The sequence below is a fragment of the Enhydra lutris genome, unplaced genomic scaffold, assembly GCF_002288905.1.
Source record: "Enhydra lutris kenyoni isolate GAN:26980312 unplaced genomic scaffold, ASM228890v2 scaffoldscaffold17, whole genome shotgun sequence".
NCBI classification, from domain to species: domain Eukaryota; kingdom Metazoa; phylum Chordata; class Mammalia; order Carnivora; family Mustelidae; genus Enhydra; species Enhydra lutris.
Window position 1 is genome coordinate 25,694,051 of NW_019154101.1, and position 19,692 is coordinate 25,713,742.

The 19,692-nt window shown below is 38.2% G+C and overlaps 1 protein-coding gene across 2 annotated transcripts in view; it reads left to right on the forward strand.

The window, feature by feature from the left end:
- The first annotated feature begins 205 nt into the window (after nt 1–205).
- Nucleotides 206–19,692, forward strand: part of LOC111147611 (A-kinase anchoring protein 7) — a 143,517-nt gene continuing 124,030 nt past the window's right edge. For both annotated transcript variants that reach the window (XM_022503766.1, XM_022503767.1), the window contains exons 1-3: nt 206–251; nt 6,468–6,599; nt 18,552–18,691. In XM_022503766.1, coding sequence (XP_022359474.1) covers nt 233–251; nt 6,468–6,599; nt 18,552–18,691 — 291 coding nt within the window. In that variant the 5' untranslated portion in view covers nt 206–232. The remainder of the gene's footprint in view (nt 252–6,467; nt 6,600–18,551; nt 18,692–19,692) is intronic.

A 19,692-nucleotide genomic window follows, 5' to 3' on the forward strand; every position in this document is an offset into this window, starting at 1 on the left:
CCTCCGCCGGCCTGCTCGCCGGGGCCCGAGCCCGAGCCCCTGTCGCCCCCCGCGGCCACCGCCCCCCACCCCGCCCCCGCGCCCCGCCCGCGCCCCGCCCGCGCGCCCCCGGCCCCGCCCGGGTGTCCGCCTCCGCTTAGCGCCGGGCTTCCGGCAGCAGCACCTGGCCGCCGCCGCCGCCGCCGCCGCCGCCGCCGCCGACTCAGACGCGCCGTCCGCTAGTGCCGCCGCCATGGAGCGCCCCGGAGCCGGTGAGCCCGGGCTGCCGAGCGGGCCGGGTGGGGCGGCCGAAACCGCGGCCCCGCTCAGCGCTCGGCCTCGGGGAGGGCCGGGCCTCGCCGACCCGCCGGCGACTCCCCAGCGCGGGGAGCACGACCTCACGCTCGGCGCGCTCGGGGTGTCCTCTCCGTCTGTGCCGGCGGGACTCGGGGCCGCGCCGAGGAACCCCTCGCATTGCGGCGTGCTTGGGGCTGCCCGGAGCCCAGCGCGCGCTTTTGTTGTGGCGGGAGGCGAGGGGTGCAAACCTGCCTCAAGTTTCACTTTTGTTTCCCCCTTTCTGATCTTGTGACCTTCACTTTTAGTTTCAAGCCCCCCCCTCCCACGGTTATTTTAAGGCAGTTTTTCAAAAGCACCATGGTGTTTGTGTGGTCAACGAAACCCAGAAAAATCTCTGTTTTCATGGTCTGCTCCAGACCTTAAAGATCTGAACCACCGCGCTGTTTCATTTAGGATTTTATTCTAGGTGTGGAAATGACCTCTTTTAAACTGGCGCCAAATCTGTAGGAGGGCCCGTAATTGATTTCCAGCTTAGGTCAGCATTACTGTGAACGGAACTATGTGGGTAGAGCTAGTGAGGGGTTAGGCTTGGGGTGAAAGGGACCAAAAAACCAATTAGGGAAAAGACGCCCATCTGCGAGACTTTGTAATATAAATGCATACAAAGAGAGCCTAAAAAGTGTTGATATGTATTACACGATAGCCGCTAACGAATAGAAATATGTGTACAATCATTATGGGAACGAATGATTAAGACTTGTGGGTGGGTGGGGAGGGTGTAGGGAGTGGGTGGGGGATTATCGGGGAGAAAGGAGACCCACATCCTGGCTCTGTGCTTCGTGTGTGGCCTTGAGTTCAGGATACTGGTAGCATTATCTGGGTCTTTTTCCCTACTCATACTTGGTTGGCAAACTTTAAGATGTTTTTGAAGTTTACTGCCTTCCTGTGTCGCTTTTCACCCAGTATTCACTTATTTTGTCCATTTCTTTCTAGTAGTGGATTGTATTTTTTGTTCTCTTTTTACGAAGAGGAAACCAAAGCTGACTTGTTGATTATCACAGAGCTCAACACTTAACCTAGATGTGAGATGCTACTGTTTTTAGTGGCTAAGCCCGCACTAGCATGGGTAGTAGTGACCCTTTCCATTGGTTCTTGGAGAATACACCTACCAGATATACGTACTAGAGTGAACAGAAGAGTCTTGCTTAAGTCACAATTGGTATCCAAATAGGAAGTTTGCATTTTATGTGACAAAAGGCAAAACTAACTGTCCTTTTTTTTTTGGTCTGTTGGCCTGTCTTTAATAAAGTCGTTTGCTGAAGTGCACATGTATTTGAATATGACTGTATACTTAATGTACATTTTTATAATGTTTTAAATGTATGCATTAATTCTTTTTATGAAAGTAATATTCTATTTCAAATATTTGAATAGCAGAATGAGGAAAACAACAAATATATCAAGTTCAGCTACATCAGCATTCAGAAATAATTGATATCCTTTAGGCTTTGTCTATATAACTGTAATGACAGAAGATACGCAGTATTGTATTTGCTTTTTGAAAAGTGAGCATTTGTTATAAACTTTTTTTGGTTGCCACAGTCTTCATAGCCATTATTCGTAGTTGTCATCAGAGTGAGTATGCTTTATTTATTTCCCTGTTATTGGGCCTTTAAGTTGTTCCCCTTTAAATAAAGCTGTGGTGAGTCTAGGTCAGCATATGTGATAGATACAGATATATTAGTAAGAGGAACATTTTCATAGCTCCTGACCTATTGCCAGTGTTTTTTTTTTGAAAGGATTCCCTCAGTTTATGCTTCATAAACTATGTATGTTGAGAGGCAGTGGGGTGTGTTGCCAGAAAAAGAAGTTTCGACAGTAGAGTGACAGGATGCAAATTTCAAACCCAAACTTAGCTATAACCTTGGGCAAGTTACTTAATTGGCTAGTCTATAAAATCAGTAAGTTAATAGTACCTCCTGATAGCATGGTTGTATGGATTAAATGAATCATTATCTATAAAGTGCTTCCAGCTCTGCCCATTGTTACTACATGCTCAGGTGTTAGCTGTTGTTTTATTGGGAGTTGTGCAAAAGATAGAATTTTATTTTGACTATAGTTAGACCACATTTTAAGTACTCAATGTGACCATTTTATGGTTTAAATGCTTTATTTAAGAGTTAGTTATTTTAAGGCAGTTTTTCAAAAGCAGAATACTTCCAGCTTCTATAGAAAGAAAGTGTAGTTACGATGGATGTCTTTAAGTTGTGTCTGTCACCTTTGCCCAAACATTGGAGCTTAGAGACCTGGAGGAAGGCTTCCAGATTTGAACTCTGTTGAGAAACATTGCTCTGGAGAATGACCAGCAATTTTTTGAAGAGTTATTTTGATAACTCATATCTATAATTTGATAATTCATATCTATAAAAATTGTTTCTATTATTCTGTAGTTTCATGGAACAAAATTTGTATTTCAAGTTCTAGACTTGATTTTGACATAACATTGTATTCAAAAGTTTATATATGCTTTATTTCACAAGAGGGAGAATGATACTGAGCAAGTACTAGTACAACTCACTTTTAACTTTTTTTTTTTTTAAGATTTTATTTATTTATTTGACAGAGAGAGAGAGATCACAAGTAGACGGAGAGGCAGGCAGAGAGAGAGAGAGGGAAGCAGGCTCCCTGCTGAGCAGAGAGCCTGATGTGGGACTCGATCTCAGGACCCTGAGATCATGACCTGAGCCGAAGGCAGCGGCTTAACCCACTGAGCCACCCAGGCGCCCCTCACTTTTAACTTTTTATGTCAAATGGAATAGTAGTACCTTATCTTCATCATCCTGTGAACATGAGAATCTGTGATGTGCTGAAGCTGCCATTTAAAACACCAGGAATTAGTTTTTCTTGGGATTAAGATATTTGTACTGCAGTGTAACTTGAGTGATTATTAACCACTCTCAAATGTGTGCTTATTCAGTGCAAATGTATTGATCACCACCTGGGAGCTGAATGCTACTAGGCATTGAGGAACCAAATGAAGATAAGACGCGGCACTTAAGGAGCTTAGAATAGGGGACCATACTTATCAGTGGGGGTGTAATTATGAAAGGCCCCCTTTCCCCTTGAGAAGTGTCCCAGATTGGGTGTTAAGTTATATGATCACTTTAACTTAGTGTCTGATGGAGAAGACTGACAAATGGACACCTGCAACATGTGTTTGTGCTGTGACTGGAGGAAGCACTAGGTCCTGGGAAGGAGATGGGATTACCTCACTTCGCCCTGAGCTGGGGATCAGGAAAGTTTTCCCTAGCAAGAAACATTCGATCTGAGTTTTTACTTTTAAGTTGATTATTCTCAACTGTTAACATAATCTCTTGGTCTGGTGAAGAATCAAGGTCTGGAAGACATGAAAGGGGATCTTTGGGAGCAGTAATTTTCAGACTTCCTTTGTGCATTAGAATCACCCTGAGAGGCTTCAAGAAAATACCAGTAGCTGCCCTGATCTCCAGAGATTCCAGTTTGATTGACTTGAAGTGGGACCCAGACATTGGTAATTTTAAAAAGCCCCAGATGATTTCGAAAGTGCAGCCAGGATTTAGAATTTTTCAGCTAGAACAACGATGTCATCTAGGAGAGGAGATAGGGAGTGGGGCCTGGAGAGTTCATGTGAATTGCCTGGGATCACAGTTGGTGAGGTGTTGTGCAGCACACAACACTAAGATGTCTGCCTCCTAATTTCTGGCACCAAACCCTTTCTGTTACAACAGCCATCTTGCCTTGCATTATCTTGATGCCACTGTTGTCACCAATGACCATTGCCCCTTCATTGATTCTGCTTTTGGCATAACCAGAATGACCCACCTAGCACTTGTTCTCTAACTATGGGTTAATGGAGCTCAAGATAAACTAAAAGTATTTTAATAACTTTTTTTTTTTCATTTAAAAAATGACAAAATTTAATTCATCATGCCATTCAGGTCTCCCTTTTGCCTTCACAGAAGTCAGCCTCTTAGGCCATTCCATGTATTGCCAAGAGCCCAGTATGTTCCTACAGGAACTTTAGAGCTCCAATTGAAATGTCAGTGGTAATGGGCCAGTTTCGTATCACTGAGTTCTTTTTTTTCCTCCAGTTTTATTGAGATGCAATTGACAAATAAAATTGTATATATTTAAATTATACAATGGGATGATTTTATATAAGTATATGTTGTGAGATGATTATAGCAGTTAATTAACATCCATCACCTCACAGTTACTTTTTTTTTTTTTTTTTTGGTGAGAATACTTAAGGTCACTTTCTCAGCATGTTTCAGGTGTGTAGTACAGTATTAATTACAGTAACCATGCTGTGCATTAAATCTTCAGCACTTAGTAATAAGTAATAAGTTCTTAGATTAAGAATATAATAGAGAAAAACAGAAGTTGGGTTTATTTTATTTTGTTCTGATTTTCATTCAGTTTTGTGCATATTTAACTGGCTAAATACTCTTTGTTGCTACCTTTTCAAATGTAAGCTTCATAAAGGTGTAAGCTTCGAAAGGTCATAAAGGTCAGTGTTGATTCTTTATGAATAGCTACAAGTGCCTGACGGTACATACAAGATACATATTGATGTATTAAAATTTTTGTTTAGGTATAAACTGCATTTATATTTTTCAGTGCAAACATAAAAATAGAAACATTTACTTGTTCTCACATATTTCAAATAGTTGTAATTCTGTGATTAGGCTTATGGTAAACTAATATTTGTTGAACACTTAAGTGCCAGGCACTCATACTTGATAAATAAATAGTATCATTATTAAGAATGTACTGTTACTTTTTTGGTTTGTTTTGGTATGGAACAGGACTAATTGATATATAAATCTTTTTGTTGTTTTTTTCTTGCTTTTATCTAGAAAATGTATTTGTGTGTGTGTGTGTGTGTGTGTGTGTGTGAGAATAGTTGAGATCACTCAAAAGGCAATAAAAATTTAGGTTTTGTTTTTTTTTTAAGATTTTATTTTATTTATTTGAGAGAGAGAAATGAGAGAGAAAGAGAGGGAGAGAGAGCATGAGAGGAGAGAAGTCAGTGGGAGAAGCAGACTCCCTGGTGAGCAGGGAGCCCGATGTGGGACTCGATCCTGAGACTCCAGGATCATGACCTGAGCTGAAGGCAGTTGCCCAACCAACTGAGCCACCCAGGCACCCAAAATTTAGGTTTTTTGATATACATGTTAACTCTTACCTTTCATGATAGTTACTATGTTGTGTATTGTAAGCCATATTCTTAATGGAATGTGATTTTTAGGTATTATGTTTGAAAATAGAGGGTTACAACAGAAGGAATTTTATGACTTCATTAATATCTCTAATGGTAAATTGGTCTTAGTAAATACATAGAGTAAAAATTATACAATTATTCCAAGATTTTGTTCAGTCCTAGTTTAGACAACAATTATGTTCTGTCAATAAAAGCATGGAAAATAATGGTACTGGGACGACCACCTACTGATACATTTAGTAATTAATTTTATCAGTTTAAACAGACACCCTTGTTCCCTTAACCTCCACCCAAGGTATGTGACTGTTCCACCCATAACTAGAAAACAAAGGCCAAATTTGAAATATGGCTTTAATATTAGTAAACGTCCTTAGGAGGGCTGTCAGGAAAACTGTAAAATCTTTTGCTTTTTAATCATTGACTTTCTAGGAAAGCGTATTTAGAACCATGCATATTTAGAGCCATGAATTTCCAATATTAATAATGGAGAGAAGAAATTTAAAAGTCTTTATTGAAAAAATAAAGGTCAGAACTTGTACAAATGAAAACATATATGTGATATTGTTAAAAATGTAAAGGAGATTGACAAAACTTTGTTGATTTGTTTTTAAAAAGTATGTGGAAAAAATACAGTTTTAGAGTTAACAAAATAAAGCTATAAAAATTTTTAGGGATTGTTGATTAACTCAGTGTTCATCTAATTCCAAGTTGAATACTGTGTTTCAGAAAATTATCAAAGCTGTTTAACATAAAAGTGCATTATAAAAATGTAGAATATGGTATAAATAATGTTTATATAGCTTTATAATATATTTGAATAGAAGTATCATTTCTTAACAGATGTTAATTTATATTGAATTCAGTTGACTTGTTTTAGTTTAGGATATAATTTTAAAAAATAAATAATGTATTTTTCTTTTTGATTAAGGAGGAATAAATTCCAGTGAGTATGAAAATGTATCAAGAGAAAAGGAAACGTCAGAAGAATTTGAAGCTAACGCTATGGATTTTCTGATAGACATGCCATTTGCCACTATAGACATCAAAGACGATTATGGAAGTAAGTACTGAAAGTGAGACAGATGTGCCTATTATCCAGCTTACTTGTCAATAGAAAATAGGGAAAAACACCAATGTATTCTGCAAATGTTTACTGACTGTATGCTCTGTGCCACTTACTTTGCAGTCCTAGGAAGAACCTTGCTATGATTTGAAAAAAGTTTTATCTTGACTGGGTTCTATAACTGGAGGAGCCATAAGAAATTAGTTCAGTCTCCCCTAGTGTGGGGTGCTGTCTTACAAGGAACATCTAGTCCAGGTGGCAGAAAGGGCTGGGCTGGCTGGGCTTCCAGGTCCCATGCCTGCCTCCGTGGATCTAGACTCCATCTTTTTGGGGTCCTCATTTACTCTCAGTGTTTAGCTTGCATTTTGAGCAATAAAGCCTGGCGGTCGTTTGAAAAAAAAAAAAATTAGTTCTATCTCTTCATTTCTAAGAAAAAGATGAGACTCAAGAAATTAATTAGGTAAACTTAAGCGATTGCGTCAGACTCCTGGTTTTGGCTCAGGTCATGATATCAGGGTTGTGGGATCAAGCCCCGCTTTGGGTCAGCTCTCAGGGTAGAGTTGGCTTGAGATTCTGTCTCTCCCTCTCCATCTGCCCCTCCCGACCTTTGCACGCATGTGCTCTCTCTCAAAAAAATCTATTTTTTTTAAAGGAAAGAATTGCTTACAGAATCTGTGCTTTCTGATTCATTAGTCCTTTGAACATCTATGATCTTGGGAGACAAAGGCTGAACATGATGCTGTGGGCTCCCATGGGGAGAGGATGTATCAGAGAGGCATCTAGCCTGGATGTGGGGTGGTGGGTGTCCTAGAAGCCTTCCTGGAGGTTTGATAAGAGTAAATGCCTGGCAGATAAGTATGAACTCTCCAAGGTTCTTTCCTCTATACTATCTGTCCGTATACTTAACTAATCCTCTGTATTTTCTATGGAATGATGAAAAAAGTACAGATTCTTTTATTTTGAGCACAGAAAATGAATATATTAAACACAATCACTTCTTTCTGATTTCATTACTTTCTCTAATTTGGGTGTAAAATAAAGAAGAATTTTACTACATGCCTATGATGGGCCTTTCCCATCCACCCTTCCCACCTCTGAGCCCCATTCCTATTTGAATCATTCCCATTGGAACGCTCTTAAGTTAGGCTGAAACAAGTGGTAAACTTGTTCACTGTGCCAGCCTAGGTACTTGGAACTTGACATACCTGATGCAGAGCTTATCTATTTGAACAGACCGCTTCTAATTGGGACTGACAGCAGGCTACCCCAAGAATCCCAGGGAGCAAATACTATTTCCGAAGCTGCTGTGTTATAACTCCTCTGGTGAGGACAAACAATGGCTACTACAACCAGGAAGAGGGAAGTGGGTGTGTTTGTGGTTCTGCACTCCTTTCCTGCTCTGAATGGTCTCGCTGCTGCTTCAGAGGATGGGCATTGGGACGATTGGCCAACCATGTATACAGATAGGATCTTTTCTCTGTAGTATAGGTTATATTTATTACTAAAGAGGTATTATCTAAGTAAGTCCGGCTCAGGTCAGTCTGCGCAAATCCATTTCTCGCTGTATGGTATACTACTTTTCCATAGTTCAGTCTTTTTTTTTTTTTTTTAAGATTTTATTTATTTATTTGAGAGACAGAATGAGTGAGAGCGAGAGTGTGAGAGGGGGCAGTGACAGAGGGGGAAGCAGACTCCCTGCTGAGCAAGGATCCCAATGCAGGACCTGATCCTAGGATTCCAGGATCATGGCCTGAGCCAAAGACGGTCGCTTAACTTACTGAGCCACCCAGGCGCCCCAGTAGTTCAGTCTTTGTGGATTAGTCTAGACTCCAAACCACGATGTACAATATTATTTTTGTGGGAAGATAGATTTCAGATTCCAAGCTCCAACTTATAGTCAGTGTGGTATGAGAGAAACAGAAAACTTGTGTTCTGAGTTTTGGTTATTTCATTTTCTCGTGTAACCTTGGACACTTAAACTGTATGAGTTGGGCTTTTCAACTGTGAACCTGTGGGTAAGTTCTTCCTGTTTCTCCTGTTTACCTCAGATGAGAGGAGGTAATGTGTGTAAGAGGGCAATTAAAATGTAAAATAATGCACAAATGCTATTTACAAAAGCTCTGAAATACATCTCTTAGTTATTTGGGGACAACTTGTTCTGGCTCATTTTTACAATAACATTTATTAAGACACGAGAAACAAATACTAAAATTTTTTGCCAACTAGAAACTACTAACTAGTTTTTGTGAAATGAGATTTTTGTAGAAATGCACAGAAACTGGAAGTTTTTTTTTTTTAAAGGATTTTTATTTTTAAGGGTTTTATTTATTTATTTGATGGAGAGAGAGATCACAAGTAGGCGGAGAGGCAGGCAGAGAGAGAGGGCGAAGCAGGTTCCCTGCTGAACAGAGCGCCCGACACGGGGCTCCATCCCAGGACCCTGAGATCAAAACCTGAGCTGAAGGCAGAGGTTTAACCCACGGAGCCACCCAGGCACTCCAAAAACTGGGAGTTTTGTTGTCAACCTTTAAACTTAAGAGAGATATAGTGTTTGTATCCAAAACACAGGAGAACTGGTTTGTGGCCTGAATGGACTTAATGTGGCTTTCTCTTACATTTAGTAACATGGAAATTTAATCAATTTACTGGACTGTGGTAGACAACAACCTTAAAATTCTCAAGTTGCTGGTTGTTGCCTTTGGTTCTTTCAGTTTCCTTTGGTGGGTGGAAATTGTGAGTTAACTGCCAAGAAATTCTTGCTGATAGAAACGCTGGCAGAGTGATGAGGAAGGTCGTGCTAACAAGAACGTCGTGGGAAGGAGAAGCCTTGCCAGTAAGAAAACTCCTCCCCAAATGCTTGGTTCCGAGTGTCTTAGTTGCCAACTGTGTTACCTTCAGTGTGGGTGCTGCATCATGATTAGGTGTGGTCTGGCTGGTTGAAATGGGTCTTTGCATTTTTTGTTAGTTTTGTTTTTGAGGAGAGACTATTTTATAGAATTATGTGTTAGAATATAAAATGTATTTGGGGCGCCTGGCTGGCTCATGCAGTTAAGCATCTGACTCTTAATCTTAGCTCAGGTTTTGATATCAAGGTTGGGAGTTGAAGCCCTGCATTGGACTCCATGTTGGGCATGGAGCCTACTTAAAAAAAAAAAAGAATATAAAATGTATTAGAATATTATGTTGAATTAAATATGTTATATTAGAATTATATATACTGGAATATAAATAGACATATTGGAAATAAAATATCCAAATTTGTGCATGAAAGAAAATCTCTTTGAAATGTTGAAGAAGCCATACAACCTGAGCCACATGTTCTGGCTCAATAGGTTGAACATGTTCTGGGGGAAAGTGTAACGTTAATGAGTTGTTGACCTGGGCCTGGATGGGTCTGTTCTCTTCACAAGGTGGAAGGGGCATTGGTCAGTTGGTTAGAAACCCAGACAGTCATCCAGAGAAATGCTTAGATTTGCTGTTAGTCTTGCCTCTGAACATCAAATGAGAGTCTACAATGAAGAGTCATTCTCCTGCTGGTGGGAATAGCTTAGTGTGCTTCCCATGGAGAATAAATCTGTGGAGAACTTTAGTTTAATTGACTCAGTTCTCTCCAGAGAATCATAGTCTTGATAATGATCATGCCATGTTTAAGTCAAGATAGAAAATAAAATATTTGAGTAATTTTTTTTTAGTCATATGTGTGGAATTCAGGTCTTATATCAAAGTTATAATTCTTATTTTACCTCATATAGAATTCTAACCTTGTAATTATTGGAGATTTTTAAAATGTAGAAGATTATTATTTTTTTACTTATTTATTAGCTAATACAATTAAGTTGTATTTTAAAAAATACTTTAACTCTTAAGTATTTTAAAATATCAACTGAAACCTACCTTTCCCTGAAAGATATTTTTTTATAGAAAAATGTATCAAATGAAGATTGAATATTGATATCTGGTATAATAAGTAATTATCCAGAGTCAGTTTCAACTTTTTTTTTTAAAGATTTATTTATTTGAGGGAGAGAGTGTACATGTATGTGTAGGGGGAGGGGCAGAGGGAAAGGGAGAGATTATCTCAAGCAGATTCCTGCTAAATGTGGTCCTTGTTGCAGGACTCAGACTCACAACCCTGAGATAATGACTTGAGGTTTGAAATCAAGAGTTGAATGCTTAACCAACTGAACCACCCTGGCGCCCCTGCTTTTTTTTTTTTTTTTTATTTGTAAGTAATCTCTATACCCAACGTGGGGCTTGAATCCATGACCCCCAAGATCAAGAGTTGCATGCTCTACCTACTGAGCCATCCAGGCACCCCTCCTGAATTGATTTTAAAAAAGGATAAAGTGGGGGTGCCTGGCTGGCTCATTAGAAGAGCATGTGACTCTGATCTCAGGGTCATGGGTCTTATCCCTTTGTTGGGTGTAAAGATTACTAATAAAATAAAATAAATTTTATTTATTTATTTATTTATTTATTTATTTTTAAGATTTTATTTATTTATTTGACAGAGGGAGATCACAAGTAGGCAGAGAAGCGGGCAAAGAGAGAAAGGAGAAATCAGGCTTCCCGCTGAGCAGAAAGCCCGATGCGGGGCTCAATCCCATGACCCTGGGATCATGACCTGAGCCGAAAGCAGAGGCTTTAACCCACTGAGCCGCCCAGGCGCCCCAATAAAATAAATTAAAAAAATTTTTAAAAATGTAAATTAGGGTGCCAAATTTTTATGAAGGGGCTTAAGGCAAATATTTGTCTCAATACAAAGGTTTTATATCTTTTCCTTTAAACACATGTGTATACACACACAGGAAAACAAAAAATTGGAAAAGCCCACTGAATACATTACTTCACTCAACATACATGTACTGAGTATCTGCTATGTAGCAGGTACTCTTGGTGCTGGGTAAAGGAGGTAGAAGATCAAAATCAGTCAGTACATAAATATATGGAGAGTTATCCAACCTCAGAAGAATTAAAGGATCCACGTTAAAATATGATTGTAACTTATCAGATTGTCAGTATCTTTTCAAAACAAAACTCAGTGATTTTAATGTCATGTCCACATTGCTTGTGACGATGTACTTTTTAAGTCCTTTTAGAATGGAGTTTGTTGGGGTTTCCAGCAATGTTCAGGTGTGGGATAGACCTACTCAGGGATTCCCAATGTAAAGACATAGTTTTACGTGCAGAAAAAAATTATTCATAAATATATGTGTCACAGCATCTTTTAAATAGTAAAAATAGGGGCGCCTGGGTGGCTCAGTGGGCTAAAGCCTCTGCCTTTGGCTCAGGTCATGATCCCAGGGTCCTGGGATTGAGCCCCACATCTGGCTATCTGCTCAGCGGGAAGCCTGCTTCTTCCTCTCTCTCTGCCTGCTTCTCTGCCTACTTGTGATCTCTGTCTGTCAAATAAATAAATAAAATCTTTAAAAAAAAATTAAATAGTAAAACTATTGGGAAAAATACCCCACATGTCCAAGATTAGTGAGTGAGTGAACCAGTTAGACTAGTGCCTTAAATCATGTTATGAAAAGAATTTTTCTGAAAACTATCCTACAAGAAATATTTCCTACCTAAAATACAAAGCGAAAAAGTGGGGGAAAGAAGTATGGGTGTTTGTTTAAAATTGCATAAATACTTTATGTGACCTGTCACCAGAATTCATAGTGGTTGTGTTAATATAGTGGGTGTATGAGTAATTTTTGTTCATTTCTCTAATTTTCAAATTTTATGAATATTTTTTATTCTTCCTATGAAAAAATACAATTAGCCAAACTGTGGAAAGAGTCCAAATGTCCATCATTTTATGAATGGTTATGGAATGGAATGGATAAAGAAGATGTGATATGTGTATATATATATATATATATATATATATATATATATACACACACACACACACACACACACACACACACACACACATATATACGTACACATGTATATATGCATATAAATATGTATACACACACATACATACATAATGGAATATTACTCAACCATCAAAAAGAATGAAATCTTTCCATTTGTAATGATGTGGATGGATCTACAGTGTATTATGCTAAGCGAAAGAAGTCAAAGAAAGATGAATACTGAGCTCCCTGCTTCTCCTTCTCCACTCCCCTGCTTGTGTTCCCTCTCTCACTGTGTCTCTCTCTGTCAAATGAATAAATAAAATCTTAAAAAAAGGAAGATGAATATGATTCCACTCATATGGGGAATTTAAGAAGCAAAACAGATGAACATATGGGAGAGGAAAAAAGAGAAGGAGGCAAACCATAAAAGAGACAAATTTTTAAAATGTTTATTTGAGAGAGAGAGACAGAGAGAGAGAGCACACAAGCAGGAGGAGGGGCAGAGGGACTAGCAGACTCGCAGCTGAGCAGGGAGCCCGAGTGAGGCTCAATCCCAGGACCCTGAGATCAGGACCTGAGCTAACACTGAGTCAGATGCTTAAGTGACTGAGCCACCCAGGCGCCCCAGAGACTCTTAACTATAGAGAACAAACTGAGGATTGATGACGGGAGGTGAGTGGAGGATGGGCTAGATGGGTGATGGATGTTAAGGAGGGTATTTGTTATGATGAGCACTGGATGTTCTATGTAAGTAATGAATTCCTGAATTCTTATCCGGAAACCAAATTGCGTTGTGTGTTAACTAACGAGTTAAATAAGTAAAAATTTGAAAAGAAAAAGAATGGGGGACGCCTGGGTGGCTCAGTTGGTTAAGCAATTGCCTTCAGCTCAGGTCATGATTCTGGAGTCCCCAGATTGAGTCCCACATCGGGCTCCCTGCTCAGCAGGGAGTATGCTTTTCTCTCTGAATTCTTCCCTCTCATGCTCTCTTTCTGTCATTTTCTCTCTCGCAAATAAATAAAATATTATAAAAAGAGAAAAACCTGGAAAAGAAAAAAATACAGTTAGAGTTTATAAATGTGCTTAAAAACTTGCTTTTTAAGATGTAAGCTTCACTGATTGAGTAAATAGAGAGCTAGATAAACTTATTCCTCTTTGATCCTGTCCACTAACATTATTCCTAATAGTGCTGAACTGTGGTGGTTATAGCTACGACTGTGGGGTCAGACTGGTAGGGTTTTACACTTTCTCTTAAAAAGGTTTTTTTGGGGTCGTCTGGCTGGATCAGTTGGAAGAGCATATGACCCTTGATCTCAGGGTTGTGAGTTCAAGCTCCAGGCTGGGTGTAGAGCTTACTTAAAGAAATAAATAGACTTAAAAATTTTTTTTGGAACTATAATTAACATACAACATGATATTACTTTCAAGTGTACGACATACAGATTGAACAATTCTGTACATTATTCTGTGCTCATCATGGTATGTGTAGTCACCATCTGTTACCATACAACATAATTATAATATTTTGACTCTATTTCCTATGCTGTACTTTTCAACTCCATGACTTATTTATTTTATACTGGAAGTTTGTACATCCTAATCACGTTTATCTGTTTCACCCATCCTCCCCTCCCCTCTGGCAAGCATCAGTTTGCTCTCTGTATTTAAGAGTCTGTTTTCCCTTTGTTTCTTTGTTCATTTGTTTTTTGACATTATACATGTAAGTAAAATCATTTGTCTTTCTCTGTCTGACTTATTTCACTTATCATAATATCGTCTAGGTCCATCCACATGGTTGCACATGACAAGATCTCATTCTTTTATAGGGCTGAGTAATATTCCGTCATATATATATAACATCTTTTTTATCCATTCAGCTATCCATGGACACTTGGGTTGTTTTCATATCTTTGCTATTGTAAAGAATGCTGCTATAACATGCTGCTATAAACATAGGGGTGCATATATTTTTGAATTAGCATTTTCATTTTCTTTGGATAAACACCCTCTAGTAGATAAACCCTCTTTATTCTTCTGCATGTGGATTGAATGGTCATTTAATGTATTTCTCTGTCCTTTATAGTTAAGTAAATTGGTAGATTAAAGAATCTCGGCTAAGTTTTGGAATATTGGCAAGAGAGCTGTAAAAATGCTTTGAATCTCCTATTGTGTGACATCAGGAGGCATATGGTGTTTGGTTGTCTTGCCTTTTTGTGATGTTAAGATTTACCAGTGGCTTCCCTTCTTGTTACTTGATGTATCCATTATTAAAATTCCCCATCAGCTCTCTATTTAATGCATCATCCATTGACAGTGTTTGGGCTGATCCATTGCTCTGTTAAGGGTTTCAAAATGGTGATGTTATAACTCTGTCTTTTTGCATTTTTAGCTGAAAATTTCTATAAAACAGAACTTTGCCTTTGTTAACTGTTTGATTCCCTGTATGCATCTTTGCTAATAAGGAAAGGCAGGATAAATGCTTGATTTTTTTTCTTTTATCGACAAATTCGTAAAATAATAGTTCTTTAGACCAATCCAAAGATGACCTGTGAATTTTGGCTTTAACTTTTCCTTTGTGTATTACAATGAACTGAAGGATTTAAGCATAGTTGATGTCTCTCACACCACTGAAGTTATTATTCTATTTGATGCTGAAATTGTGCCGTCTTTGGCCAGTGAGGGGACTTTCAGATTCACATGGTGCCGGAAGTCTTTGAAGATCCAGACTCTTCTGGTATACTTTATGCCTGACCTAGAATAAACTATTCTCTAAGGATTGGGAAACTTTCTAAGTTCTCAGATAGAGAAATGAAGTGATTTGATGGAAAGATGCCTTGGGTCATTGCTCTTTTCGCTATCTAGTGCTGCCTCTACAGGACTGAAACAGACAGTACCAGTTGCCTTGCCGACAGCTGTTCCCCATCCTTTTCCTTTCGTAGATTACTTTTCCCTCATAGGGTTAGGTTGCTAACTCACTATTCCAGCTTCCAGTGCTGGGTGGGGTTAACCCTGTGTCCTGATTTGGACAATGGGATATAAAACGAAGGATACTGGAAACTTATTTAGAATTAGCCTGTGATTTTATCTTTAAAAAATGGCTGTTTTGCTTTAGAAATATTTTTCAGTGTTTTCTTTAATTTTTTAAAAACTGCTCAAGAATGTTCTTCATTGTCCATAATAATGGAGAGTACAAGTGGCCTGGATGATGAAAAACAATGGATAGTTTATATTTCATCTTGGTTTCTTTTTGGAGTCTTCTAAATGATGTTAGCAGGTACACATTTATCTCCCTAATTCTGTTTCGCTTTGGGTAATATCTGATAATTATAATAGCTAATGATGGTGCTAAGTTTGTACCAGGAAGTACAAACTTCTAAATGTCTAAGAGTGTACATGTATTAACTCACTCAAAAAATGACCCTGTGAGGTACCTATTATTATCATTATTCTCAAATTATAGAGGAGGAAACTGAAGTAAAGAGAGTTCATGTGACTAATCTATGATCTCACAGCTAGTAAGTTTTGGGGGGGCAGGAGTCCAACCCACAAACTCTGATCCAGACTATTAAAATCGGTTTCCATTTCTGGAGTACCGGTTTACTAAGAACAGATGGAGGTGGGCTAGAAATGTATTCAGACGTGGGTTTAAAATATATATGGTACTTTATTAGCATATTTTGTGGCTTCTGTTTAAAATTAGTAGATTTAGTTTGTTACTACAGTTGAATGTAGGACTGTTTCTTAGATGTCTAAAATTACAAGCAGCTTGACAACATATTGATTTCATTTTCCATATTTAAAGAATTGCATGGAAAATAAAACCCAATGGCATCATATGAGGCAATTCAAATGATGCTCATGATACAGATGAGAATGCAGCAAACTTTTTCTTAACAATATAATTTATAAGTTGTGACAAGCTTGCATATACACAGGAAGTCGATAATTTATATTTCAAATACATGTTCTGTTTGTGAGGATATATCATTTTAACCATATTAATCATCAGATATATTGTTCAGAAATATAGTAGTGAAGTGGATGCACAAATATACCAGATAATTTTGCCCTAACTCATAATGATATAGTCAGACTTATTACCCAGGTTACCTTGCTCTTAATTTACTCCTACCTTGTAGATGTCATGAGTGTATGTTCCTCCTAGAGTATGTTCCTCCTGTCTATTTCTATAGACCTTTAGTTTTTAAATTTTAAACATACTCTACTAATTTTCTTAGAAGTTAGCACTAAAATAACATTTGTGACATTTATTTAAAAAATATTTACTCTTTATATTTATTTTTTATTTTTTAAAAATCTTTTAAAGTTTATTTATTTTTAAATAATTGCTACACCTAATGTGGGGCTTGAATTCATGACCCCAAGATCAAGAATCATGTGCTCCTCTGACTGAGCCAACCAAGTGCCCCACTGTTAATATTTTAAAGAACAGTAAGGGACCTGACTGGTCGAGTTGCTGAAGCAGGTGACTCTTGATCTCAGGGTTTTAAGTTTAGCCCCATATTGGGTGTAGAGATTACTTAAAAATTAAAAAAAAAAATTAAAGAATAATAGAATAAGGAAAATTACTTCTGCCCTGTGGTTTTGCAGACCTTCAACAGAGAAGCAGTTTGATCCAGTAGAAAATAAACTAGAAGGAGAAAGTTAAAGGGTCTAAATACCAGATTTGACTCTCTGACATTGAGCAGTTTTTAGAATTTTTTCTGCTCTTCTTTTTCTCATGTATATTGAGTTCAGTTAGATCAGGACTGTGTAGACACACAAGCAGTGTGCTATTGGTTGAACTCAGACTTCCCATAGTCCTTTCCAAGACATTGTGTGTCACGATCACCCAAGTCTCTTAGAGTTGATCCCAAAGATGGAACCAACCTCATAGGATTGAATGTAAATAAGGTGGTTTCTTCCTCCTACCTCTTTCTAAAGTCATACCTCAGAATATGCAATTGTATTTGAATTTTTGCAGAGTCTCTATTAGGTACTCCATTTTGAACAGAAAGCTGCTGTTAAAGAAGACATAGCCTTGAAAATTCAATCAGTGGTAGTTTTGCATACATACAGGGAGTTCCTGATGGAGTCTGTGAAAAAGGAGACAGTAGCATTTCATACTGATTTGGTAATTATTTCTGGGGGCTTAGCTTCATAATTAGAATTGTTGGGTGTTGTAAATGGGTCTTTTGAAGCTACTTTAGTGAGTAGCCTGCTTCTCAACTATCTGTGGTTAAGGACTAGTTTTTTGGTCTTTTTTTTAAGTTTTCTGTTTGTTGTCAGCTGGTATTTTTGTAAAATACAGTAAAAAGAAATGAACTATTAGAAAAATGAAAAAAAGAACACAAAATAGAAACCAACATTTTATAGACAAAATTACTTTGCCCATTTGCTGTGAAAGTTTCTAAAGCTGTCTTAATTTTTGCAAGTTTGTGGCATGACATTGACCACAAACCAAACTTTGAGTGCATTGCTCTAAGTGGTTATGTTGTGGAGGTCACAAATACACATATACAAGATGGATGCAAAAATGATCTTTCCTAGTATCATGAAAATTGTGGCATGGTTGTTAGTTGTGCTTTAGATCGTGGGCTAAATCTGGCTAACTACCTGCTTTGTAAAGAAAGTTTTATTAGGGAGAGTTGAGTGGCTCATTCGGTTGGGCATCTGCCTTCAGCTCAGGTCCTGATCCCGGCGTCCTGGGATCGAGTCCCACATTGGGCTCCCTGCTCAGTGGGGAGCCTCCTTCTCCCTCTCTCTCTAGCTCTCACTCTCTCTCAAATAAATAAGTCAAATTAAAACAAATAAAAAAAAAGAAAGCTTTGTTGGAACACAGCTATACCTATCCTCTGTGTTTGTCTGTAGCTGACTTGGTTAGTTTTGACTAAGACCAAAGGATCTGCAAAGCATAAAATATTTACTCTGAGGTCCTTTATAGAATAGTTTGCTAGCTATTGCTTTAGATTTAAAAATGAATATAATGAATGATTGCTACTTATGTAGTGCTTGTTTCCTTTTTTTTTTTTTTGACTTAAATATCTTTGTTTAAATACATTAGACATATTATTGTTTGACTTTTTCCCTCTAGTCACTGATGTACCTCACATAAATTTGGAGAGAAGTAAAGAAAATGAACGGATCAGTAAGGATCAAATAAAGAAGAGGAAAAAAAAGCAAAAAGATTATCAGCCCAACTATTTCTTATCCATTCCGATCACCAACAAAGAGGTGCTTTTTTTTTAATTGAAGTATAGTTGACATGAAATGTTACATTGATTTTAGTTGTATAACATAGTGATTTGACGATCTATATTGTGCTATGCTCATGGTCACACTGACGGTGTAGCTTCCATCTGTCACCGTGCAGCACTATTAAAATACCATTGACTATATTCCCTATGCCTTTCATCCCTGTGACTTACTCATTCCATAACTAGAAGGCTGTACCTCCATCTCCCCTTCCCCCCTTCTACCTATCCCCTTACCCCTCATTCCTCAGGCAGCCAGTCAGTTCTTTGTATGTATGGATTTGTTTCTGCTTTTTTGTTTGTTTATTCATTTGGTTTGTTTTTTAGAGGTGCTATTAAAAAAAAAAACCACTTTTACTATAAAGTTTTATTTTTTTTATTTTTTTTTTTTAAAGATTTTTTAATTTATTCATTTGACAGATAGAGATCACAAGTAGGTAGAGAGACAGGCAGAGAGAGAGGAGGAAGCAGGCTCCCCACTGAGCAGAGAGCCCGATGTGGGGCTCGATCCCAGGACCCTGGGATCATGACCTGAGCCGAAGGCAGAGGCTTTAACCCACTGAGCCACCCAGGTGCCCCAAGAAATAGACTTTTATATACATACAATGGCATATTATTCAGCCATAAAAAAGAACAAAATCTTGCCATTGGCAACAACATGGATGGAGCCAGAGAGTATCATGCTAAGGGAAATAAGTCAGTCAGAGAAAGACAGAGATACCTCATGATTTCACTCGTATGTGGAATTTAAGAAACATAAAAATAAAATAAAGGGAAAAAAAGAAAGACAAAACAAGAAATAGCCTTTCTTAAAAAAAGATTTTATTTACTTATTTGACACAGAGAGAGAGCGATCACAAGTAGGCAGAGAGGCAGGCAGAGAGAGAGGGGGAAGCAGGCTCCCCGCTGAGCAGAGAGCCCGATACGGGACTCAATCCCAGGACCCTGGGATCATGACCTGAGCCGAAGGCAGAGGCTTTA